This window comes from Microtus pennsylvanicus, chromosome 1 (assembly GCF_037038515.1).
Source record: "Microtus pennsylvanicus isolate mMicPen1 chromosome 1, mMicPen1.hap1, whole genome shotgun sequence".
NCBI lineage: Eukaryota > Metazoa > Chordata > Mammalia > Rodentia > Cricetidae > Microtus > Microtus pennsylvanicus.
Window position 1 is genome coordinate 40,881,137 of NC_134579.1, and position 11,091 is coordinate 40,892,227.

Consider the following 11,091-nt stretch of genomic DNA (forward strand, 5'->3'; position numbering starts at 1 on the left):
GTTTTGTTTTTCAAGGCAGGATTTCTCAGTGTAGCTTTGGAGCCTATACTAGAACTCACTCAGTAGACCAGGCTGACCTCAGACTCACAGAGACCCACCTGCCTCTGTCTCCTGAGTGCTGGGATTAAAGGCGTGCGCTGCCACCGCCCAGTGCTATTTAACATTTTTTCATTTTGTTTGTTTGTTTTTTGAGACTCTCTCTAGGTAGCCTTGGAACTCCCTCTGTAGACTAGGCTGGCCTCAAACTCACAAAAATACACCTACCTTTACCTCCCCAGTGTTGAAATTAAAGGCATGTGCCACCCTGGCGGGCTTTGGGCTTTTTTTTTTTTGACAGGGTCTCACTCTATTTTCCAGGTTGGCCCCACACTTGTGGAATCTGAGCAAGCCTTCTCCCTCAGCCTAGGACTCCAGGCATGCCCTACCCTTTTCACTTGATGCTTTACCCTATTAAAAGGCAGTCCGACCTCCTAAGGTTGTCATACAGAGAATTTCCAGAGTTAACTGACAGGAACTCAATAAGCATTCAGTTTTCTCATCTCCTCTTAAAGTAGCAAACAGTACATTTATCCACACAAACCTATTGCTCTCTCTAAGAGCTTTCCTATCTCCTTCAAGCTAGGAGACAACAGACGTGACCAATTTAAACCAGCTCTTTTACTAACGACTTATAGAGACTTGCACATTCGACCTTATTCTGTCATCCTTTTTGAAGCTTGATCACTTATTGACCATGTACACACAGATCTGTACCTGTGTATAATCGCACGTTTGTTCTGTCTCCAGCTGACTACGCAATCCCTAATATAACTCACTTTGGAAATCCATCTGCGGACATTAGAAGAATAATGTGCTTCTCCTCTGGAGGTTTCCCGAAGCCTGACCTCTCCTGGTTGGTAAATGGAAAAGAAATAAGAGGCATCAATACAACAATTTCTCAGGATCCTGAATCTGAACTATACACTGTCAGCAGCCAACTGGATTTCAACGTGACATACAACCACAGCATTGTGTGCCACATAGCATATGGAGACTCTCAAGTGTCAAAGAACTACACCTGGGAAAAACGTAAGCCACATTGCCCTGGAAAGTGTCTACCGTAGGGTATCCAAAAGAATAACCCAGCCAGCTTTATGTTAGAACTGAACTCCCTGACTCTGATGGTAATGTTAGTCATGTTAGACATTCAGGATGTGTCGTTATGACTCACTGACGTCACTAGACAGGTGATGGTGATATTACTAGACTCATTTTATTTTCTTTTAATAAATATTCTAAAATGTACAGGCCTAATAACGGCTGTCTTTTCTGAAAGCACCAAATTTTGTCCTTCTTTATAATTTCCTGACTCTGGCATTTTCAATCTCAATGGTCCCATGGTATCAAACCACTGTCTTTTTGGAATGGATTTTTGTTTTTAGAACTACTCATTCACTCTGGGTGTGGGGCTGGAGCACATCCAAAGCCCTAGATTTGATCCCAACTTCTGGTTCATCCAGAGCCAAGTCTGGTAAAGTTATGTGATCAGAGTCTTTAAGGACAATGGCTGGGATGGGTGGGAAATAGGTCATTTTGAGTCAATAGTTTTTCTTATAAGTAGTAAACTTATGGAATTCCCTTTCTCTAAAGGTGAAATTATAAAATGAAGAAACTGTTTTGATATAAACATATGTATCTGAAATTCGTGGCAGGTTTTCAGGGTTCTCAGATACCAGAATGCTCATCTAATTTGAAGGGGATTTGAATGAGTTTACTGAGGCCCACTAGGGACTCTCCTCCCAACTCAGCCCCACTCTAAGGACGTCTTCTGTGTCTGTGCAGTGCGGAAGCAAGGCAGTGTGACAGTCAGTAGTACATGTGCATTTAATGTGAGCGGCAGCATGGCTTCTGCCTTCCTCTTTATTTCCAGCTGACATAGCTCAGCAATTTATTCTTTCAGATCTGACCTGGATTCTTTTAACTATGTTCTTCTGTAGGTAATAAGGAAATTTCCTGAGAACATTAGTCTCCAGTACAAACCAAATATCTGCATGATTTTAACACCCCAAACTCATTTCTTCATCGCTTTTTATGTATTCTGAAATTTTACTTAAAAAAGTCTTGGCTCATAAAGTGGACACTAGTTTATTAATTTGAACTTCATTTTTACTTTAGAGAGCTATCACTAACAAGTTTTATATAATTTTAAAGGTGGGGATTTAGTTTAGTCAGTCATTTTTGTAATATGGGTATATGTGAGATTTAGGACAAAAGTGCTGGAATGTTTCTGGAAGAATTCAGACAGTATTTTAGACTCTGCAGGTCATGCAGACTCATCGCGATGCACCTGAATACGCACGCACAGGCGAGCACGGTCTTGCTGTGCAGCCTGAGTTGGCCTTGACCTCATTCCAACCTCGGCCTCCCTGGAAATAGAGAAATGAGCAACTGCACATGACTGATTTCTAATTTCTCGGCTCAGGCCCTGTTGCTTTGACTGCTCATGGGGTCTGCTTTTGTCGACGGAGAGTTTTATTATTTTTTTAAGATAAATCTATTTATTTATTTATTATGTGTTCAGTATTCTACTTGCAAACCAGAAGAGGGCACCAGATCTCTCTATAGATGGCTGTGAGCCACCATGTGGTTGCTGGGAATTGAACTCAGGACCTCAGGAAGAGCAGCCAATGCTCTTAACCTCTGAGCCATCTCTCCAGCCCTTGACGAAGAGTTTTAAAGAAAAGTCTCAAATCTCACTAACCAGACAGCCATCGTTGTTTGGGGCAAGAGTTAGGATAAGTGATTGTTTGTGAGATGAGTTTGGACGCTAGTGAGTGGCAGAAAGATCCAGACTAAGAAGGTCCTGGGGGAAAGGGGCTCGGCATCAGGGTCTTCTGAGACAGCACAGAAGTCCACAAAAGGCAGTTGGGAAATGAGAACAAGGAAGGTGTGACACGCTTGCTTGGGTGGCTGAGGATGCCGTTCAGGGCAGTGGCAAATGTGGGCAGTAGACGGTGGGCTTTGCGGGGGAAACCGTGAGCTGGGAAAGATGGCTCAGCAGGTAAGAATGTGGGCTGTTCTCCCAGAAGACCTGTCTTTCATGTCTAGAACCACAGAGTGGTTTACAAAAATCTGTAACTCCAGTCCCAGAAGAATTTGATGCCCTCTTCTGGCCTATGGTGCACAGACATACACACAGGCAAAACACCCACACACAGACAATAAAAACAGATAAAGCTTTAAGAAGAAAACACAGTGAATTTCGTTTGCATCAGTCGGCTTCCAGTCATGTGGTAAGCAGCTGGATCTATAATAAATACATCTAGAGTCGAGAAATGAGATAAGAAATGCAAGGTTCAAACTCAGAAATGAGATGGTATTTCAAGCTTTGGATGTGGATGAGATTATACTGGCAGACAGGGCCACAGACAGACACCATGGAAAGAAACAATGATATGGAGAAGCTAAGATGAGGAAAAAGTGCCTGCAAAGAAAGATGAATGTTACAAACAGAAACAGGGGAGTGTGGGATCTCAGATGCCAAGGACAAGGTGGTTCATGGGGCCAAAGGCTGAAATAAGCTCAAAGAGAAACTTCATCCACGAGGCTTGGTAATGGGAAAAGCTGAGAATGAATTAGTGTTTGAGATTTGCTTATAAGCCATTCCAGAGAAGCCAGAGAGGGAGGTTATGTTGCTAATATTCCCTTCAAATCATGTCCCTGGCCTTTCTTCAGATGTTGCTAGTTCTCAAAGCGAATAAGAAATGAATGGTATAGCTGCTACCTCAGTGAGGACTGGATGGCAGCAAAACACACATCAATCTCTTTGTCCTGCTGCCCCAGCAGGCTTTGTATCGGCCATGTGCTCCATGTGAGACTAGACATTCATCAGAAGCTATCACACATGGCTGTCTTCCAGTCTGGCCCTCTAATACCAATTCAGAGCCATTGTTGGCTCCTTTAGTCTCCCCCAAACTTAGGACTGGAAGGCAAAAGCAGATGAATCCTGAAGAGAATGCAAAGCCTCCTGAATCTTCAGGCAACCACTCCATGGAGTATAAGAGTGGAGGCGGAGGATGTGAAGAGACCATGCAAGAGAAAGACAGGGGGCGTAATAGAGGAGACAAGAGTAGGTCTGTCTGTTTATATTATGACATTGCTAGTAAGACTCAGTCATATCAGCTACAGAAATGAACTGTGGAGATAATAGCTTTTAAGGTATCTCCTTAGAATCTTCCTTCATGCCAAGTTAGCTCAGGCAATGCAAACGCTCACGTTACTTTTTTCATCTTCAGTATCTATCATTTGAACGTTAGCTGCCCACGATATGTTCTTGGTAGGATTTTGCAGGAGAGTGTGTATCTGTGTATCTGGCATAGTCAAAGATTCTCCACAGGTGCGCGGTGAAGAGGCACAGGATGGGAACCTGGCAATGGGCTGCACATTATAACTGATACTATTTTTTTTTCTCTCCACAGCCCCAGAAGCCCCTCCTGACAGAAATCACACAACCACAATCTTAATAATTGGGCTAGGAGTCTCTTTTGCAATACTTATAGCCTTCGTTATGTACAGTAAGTACTACCTTCATCATCGTGATTAATCCATGGAAGCCTAGACTCCATCATGCATGTCAGCACATCTTTGGCACCCCAGTCTAGTCTTTGATCATGTTTGCAGCAAATCTACAGGAACTTTAGATTCTTAATTATTTCTCTCATCAAATTCTGTCCATTCACCATAGAAAGAAAATCCTGGATCCCTACTGTATACCTAGGATTCTCCGAGGCATTAAAATTCTGAAGACAGAAAAGTCATGGTTCTTAAGACCCAGTCTGAAAGATAACTATAGGACACACACCTATAATCTCTGCACTCGTGAGACTGAAACAGGAGGACAGACAGCTAGAAACTGGACTGAGCTACACAGGAACTTTGAGGCTATAGCAAAGTCCTGTCTTAAAAGGGATGAGTGTATTTTAGATCAATCTTGCCAATTTCCCATACTTTCTATTTTTTTGGAGACACCGATGCTTTAGACTACTTTGAAAGCATCTCTGATGCTGACTGACACTCTCATCTCTGGATTTGGAGGAAAGGAAGAATGACAAGGTTCAGAGGCAGAGTCTTTTCTTTGGTAGAGATCACTAAGACCTAGGAAGCTAGATGCCATAAATTGGTGCGGGACAATTCTGTATTCTGTCAATTATGTTTTAAATAAATGCTGATTGGCCAGTAGCCAGGCAGAAAGTATAGGCAAGACAACCAGACAGGAAGTAGAGGTAGGGCAAGGGGAACAGGAGGATTCTGGGAAGGAGGAAGCCCATTCTTTCTGAAGTCCTGTCCAGACACCGAAGAAGCAGGATGTGCTCTGCCCTACTGAGAAAGGTACCGAGCCATGTGGCTAACATAGGTAAGAATAATGGGTTAATATAAGCTATGAGTTAATAAGAAGCCTGAGCTAATGGACCAATCAGTTTATAACTTATAGAGACCTCAGTGTGATTTTCTCTGGGACTAAATGGCTAGGGAACCGGGCAGACAGAAACCTCAGTCAACAACAAATGGCTTTTGCCAATCCTCAATTACTCAAAATATTTTTGTATCAATGAGGCTGTAGTTGGTTAGAAGATATGTCTAGGAAACTATAGGTTTTTAAATTGTGGCATTAGATATGGCCTGCCCTCAATCTCGGCGATTGACTAAAGAGGACTTTCTAGTTCAGACCTATGGTCATAATCACCCAGAAGCTATCAACTAGACTAGGAGTCACAGCCCCTGAGCAAATCAAATTAGAAGAGTAACATCTGCTGACTTTTTTTTTTTTTGGTTTTTCGAGACAGGGTTTCTCTGTGGCTTTGGAGCCTGTCCTGGAACTAGCTCTGTAGACCAGGCTGGTCTCGAACTGACAGAGATCCGCCTGCCTCTGCCTCCCGAGTGCTGGGATTAAAGGCGTGCGCCACCATCACCCGGCTTCATCTGCTGACTTTATAACCTTCAGCACACATAAGCAAAAAAAGTCAAAGCTCAAATAGATGTTATGCTCTGCTATGAGAAGATCACCTTAAGATACAAAAGCTAGTGAACTCATAATGTTTCTAAAACAAATTAACTAATCTTACTCTCCAGTTCAGAGTCTGTCATTCTCACCAAATAATACTTTGTTATAGTAGAATTTTACTATATATAAGATGTTCACAAGAGGATGCTTCCTCATCTTTCCACAAACAACAATAACAGCAAGACATTTTTTCAGGAATTGCCAATTGTCCCTGGAGATGGGAGGGAGGTATTTGAAACTCTCCTGGTTTAAGAACCATACTCTAGGTATAAGATAGTAGTGGGATGTTTTGCTGAAATACAGAGGCATGATTTATGGGATCCTCATCTGTTGTTATAATTTATCCTTCTCTTCAAGGATGTTTCAGAAGGAATGAGGCAAGCGAAAGAGAAAACAACATCATTTACCTAGGGCCTGTAGAAGTATCAACCGAACAGAATGTCTGAAGGTAACCATCTACCTTCCTTTAGCCCTTCTCTACCCATGTGGCATACATGGTATTATGTGGATCATGAGGTACAATCTTCCTTTCAGCACTGTGATAGCTGATCTTTTGGACGACTGGACACAAAATAGAAGAGAAAACCCTTAAATGAGGATTTCTCTCCATCAGGTTGCCTGCGAGCAAGTTTGAGCACTTGCTAGGTTGATGATTGACAGGGGAGGGCCCAGACCACTATGGGTAGTGACACTGCTCAGCAGGTGATCCTGGATGATAGGAGAAAGAGGAATGAGAAAGATGGGGAGTGAGGCAGTAGACGGCATCCTTTCATAGCCTTCACATCAGTCCTTGCTTCGTTTCTTGCTTGAGTTTCTACTTGCTTTACCTCGATGATGAGAACCTATAAGATGTAAACCTCCTCCTCCCCCAAATTTCTTTAGTTCAGTGTTTTATCACAACAGAAACCTAAGTAGGACATATATTGGTGCCAGGAGTGGGGTATTGTGTACTGACAGACCTGACCATGTTGTTATAGGGAGGACTGTGCAGTGCTTAGAGAGCTCTGGAAAAGCCATTGGTGCTTAATGCTCAATCCCTTGCTGCCTGTGGCATTGGGGGAGCTAGCCGGGGCCGAGCTGGAGGGCTCACCCTGGTGATGAGGTCGTAGAGCTGGTGGGCTAACCAAACTCAGCTACCACCCAGGCCCACATCCATGGCTATGAGTTGATCCACCCCACCAGTGAATTGCTGGAGCACACGAAGGAGCTGGTCCAGCATATCTCCATTGTTTTCCATGGCATGGTTTGCAGTCAGTTCATGTGAAATGCCGCGGTGCCTGCAGTGAAAACACACACTTTGGATTTGGTCCTGTGACTCCACATGAACTAGAACAGTGGAAGTCTAAATGCTCTTCCAGCCAGTGGGGTGAACACAGCATTAACTTCTGTGAAAATCACAGTTAACACCGGTCAAATGTGTGCATTTCTACAACTCCATGGTCGTTTATGGAAGAGAACACTGGGACTGAATGTATGTCTTTCAAAGCTCAAAGCAAAGGTCAGGTTGGAGGCACAGTTCATAGTCTACTAGTTTTACTGGACTGGCAATCTCTTTAGGCTAGTTAGCCCCCTTACATAATACTTGAGAAAGTTCTCATCTAAAATGAGATTATTTACTAAGTAGTAATCTATCTTCACATAAGTGACTGAGGTAATACTAGCCTTCCATAGAACTTCCAGACGCCTTGAAGTGGCTTTTGCTCTTTGGTACTTCTTGATCTACCAATGGAGAACTGAGAAGCAAAACCTAAGAGGTCACTTGGAGTGCCGGGTGCTTAATAAACATTTGCTTGGTGAATACATTGCATTTCATGCAATAAAAATTAGACTATTTTTATATTCCTTATCAGGTATCTATTATGTTACCTCAATTTAAGTATATAGTTGGCCTTGAGGTTTAAAACATAGTATTTTTCTCTCTTCAAATATTAGGGTTGAAATATTCATTTATTTCTTTTGTTCCCTCAGGTCTCACCTACATTTGCTACCGGCCTCTTCTGTAAATGTCTTCAGGAATCTAAGACTACCCAACAGTGCCTTGCAAACGTGTGTTCTCTAGGCGACGCCTCTCCAGTGTTTTGCAGAAGATCAGAGAGGGATGTAACACATACTACAGTAGCCATGTAGATCTTGAGAAAGCAGTTTAGAGACTGAATTCTTTGTCTGGAAGGGACATTGGGGAACACTAGCACATCTGCCCAACTACCATAGACCCGCACAATGTTTTAAAGTAGGATACACACAAACACACAAACACCTGGTGTTTTAAGATAGGGTCTTACCCTGTTGCTCAAGGTGACACAGAAGTCACTATGTGGCCCAGATAAGTTTCAAACACACGGCAATCCTCCTGCACTAACTAGTGCCAGAATTACAGGTGTGAGCTACCACACTTGGTAGAACACTAGTTGTATTAATGAAGACACTGAGTGAGGCTCCAGGAGGGGACCTGAATTTTGAAGGTGAGTCAGAATCCAGACTTCCCGGCTCTACTGCTCTCTCAGTTAGACCCTAAGCTCTGAGCTCGTAGATAAGCTAATTTGAAATGTTGGTATTACTTGCCTAGCTAGCATCTATGAGGCTCTAGGTGCTTTTTGTTTGTTTTTAGAGATAGGGTCCCTCTGTATCTGTAGCTCTGGCTGTCCTGACACTCACCTAGTAAATCAGGCTGGCCTCGAACTCAGAGACCCATGTGTCTCTGCCTCCCTAGTGCTGGGATTAAAGGCATGTGCCACCACTGCCCAGCTGTTTGTTTTCCTAAGGCCTATTGGGCCTAGTGTAATTTGTAGGAAATATTTTGGTATGTATACCCATACAAGGGTAATACAAATATTAGTAATTTAGTAATTTTCAGTCTGCATTTTTTCATGTATTTTCCTTTCATTTTCTCGGGTTCAAGAGAAAACAGAATGATCAAACATGATTTTTTTTTTCTGGTATCTAACATGAATGCATGTCTTTCAAACCTCAAAGCAAAAGTCAGGTTGGAGGCACAGTTCATAGTCTACTAGTTCATATTGGACTGGCAATCTCTTTAGGCTAGTTTGCCCCTTTACATAATACTTGAGATAAGTTCTCATTTAAAATGAGATCATTTACTAAGTAGTAATCTATCTTCACATAAGTGACTGAGGTGATACTAGCCTTCCATAGAACTTCCAGACGCCTTGAAGTGGCTTTTGCTCCTTGTTATTTCTTCATCTGCTACCAATGGAGAACTGAGAAGTAAGACGTAAGTCAGACACAGTAGCACACACCTGTAATCCCAGCACTGGATGGGGAGGGGGCGGTGTTAAGGCAGGAGGATTGAATTCCAGGCAGCATGGGTTGCATAAGACCCTAAGACCCACCTTCTCTCTGACCCCCAAAGGAAGGGAAAACAAGAAGTAGCCACTGCCGCTTCTACGTTGAAGGTTCCCTTTTCTCTGAAATCATCATCCACAACTTACACAAGGGCAGGAGTGGATTTGACTTAAGGCAAGACAGTCAGATATTCTCATTTGAAAATTTGGAGTTGGACATCAAAAGGCAGCCAAGTCTCAATGTGGCTGGATGAGTAATTTTAAGGACTCTGTTGTACTGTCCAAGAAATGGGCCCATTTTTATATGGCTGCTCTCAGAACAAGTCACCAAAGAAGATTAAAAGCAGTGGACTGGCAAGCTGGCAAAACATTGGAAGCAAACCCAAACAAGAGCGAGGGAAGCTGCTGCGTTTAACTAAGACTCAATGATCTTTAGGCTGACCAAATGAGACATCAAGAAGATTAAGTGATAAAAAGGAACAATCTATGGAGCAACTTAGGAAGTAAGCTGTATTAAATTATTGACTACTACATTTGATAAATGTTTTTTAGAGGTATACTTTGATTTTATTACTCAGGTATTTTTTAGGTTAAAAGTAAAATTATTTTTAAAAGCGACTCTCTAGTTTTATGAATTTTTTAAAGATCTCGTCTGTGTAACACAAGGAGCAGGATGATCTTGCTGATCTGTCATTTTTAAGGGGGTAATTATAGAAGACACGATTCATGAGAATGGTTCTAACACATAATTCACTGTGCCAATATACCTGTGTAGAGGCTTTTATATCCTTACAGCTATGAATATTTACTATCATTTAAGTATTGTGCTAAAATTTTTGTTGGGAAAAGTTCATGCACATATGCATCCCTCCTCCTTATACGTTTACCAACACAAAAGACTTCTGTGGCCACCAAAGCTGTGGGAGTTTCTCCCAGCCAGCCAGGAAGCCATTACTTTTGGATGGACGACAGCTCCAGTGTCTCCAAGGCCCTCCTTGTGTGATGAGTTTGCTTGATGAGCAAATCTCAGGCTGCAGGAAACACACCGAACTGGAACATGCCTTGGGCAAAACATGGGGAAGTGAGGAGTTTCTGCACCTTCCCTACAGGCCCGCCTCTGGGAACCGGCAGCTCTCCGCCACTGTCCAGCTGGGCAGTCAGGGAAGCCTCACAGGCACAGTGATTACATTTCTCAGCTCATCTCCCTAAGCAGAGGTTGTGAGCCGGAACAGGAAGCGCCTGTTCTCTACTCGGCTAAGAACTTGTAGATGACCCGGTCCTCATCCCCGAGAGGCCACCAGCCTTCCTGCGACTCTGCAACATGTACAAAGAAAGATACCATCACTTGTGGTTTCCAGGATTCAGGAAGCTGGGTGTCAAGGACGAAATGCAAATATATACTTAATACTATCACCCTCAAATAATCTCATTTAATGTCTACTTCCAAACATATACTACCATACTTAGTGAAAAATCTGAGCCTCAAAGTCCAATGGGGCTGAGGCTCTAACTCAGAGGCTGCTTGCCTAGTATGTGCGAGACTCCAGGGTTATCAAATGCTTTTGCAGTAAGTCACACAGTTACTGTGCTCCTGGCTGACATGGACAGTGAGTGGTTTGTCCCTGCAGGCTTCACCTTTAGCACTGTGCTATGCTGTTGTTACAGACCTCGCTTCAGAGTAGAACCAATTCACCGAGAGAATGCTAGCAGTTCCTTCCCTCCGTCAGATCCACAGGATGTATTCCAGGA

The 11,091-nt window shown here is 42.9% G+C and overlaps 1 protein-coding gene across 3 annotated transcripts in view; it reads left to right on the forward strand.

The window, feature by feature from the left end:
* Cd80 (CD80 molecule) overlaps positions 1-10,232 on the forward strand; it is a 31,830-nt gene extending 21,598 nt beyond the window's left edge. For all 3 annotated transcript variants that reach the window (XM_075962498.1, XM_075962506.1, XM_075962491.1), the window contains 4 exons: positions 787-1,068; positions 4,458-4,553; positions 6,398-6,488; positions 8,009-10,232. In XM_075962498.1, coding sequence (XP_075818613.1) covers positions 787-1,068; positions 4,458-4,553; positions 6,398-6,486 — 467 coding nt within the window. In that variant the 3' untranslated portion in view covers positions 6,487-6,488; positions 8,009-10,232. The remainder of the gene's footprint in view (positions 1-786; positions 1,069-4,457; positions 4,554-6,397; positions 6,489-8,008) is intronic.
* The last annotated feature ends 859 nt before the right edge of the window (positions 10,233-11,091 follow it).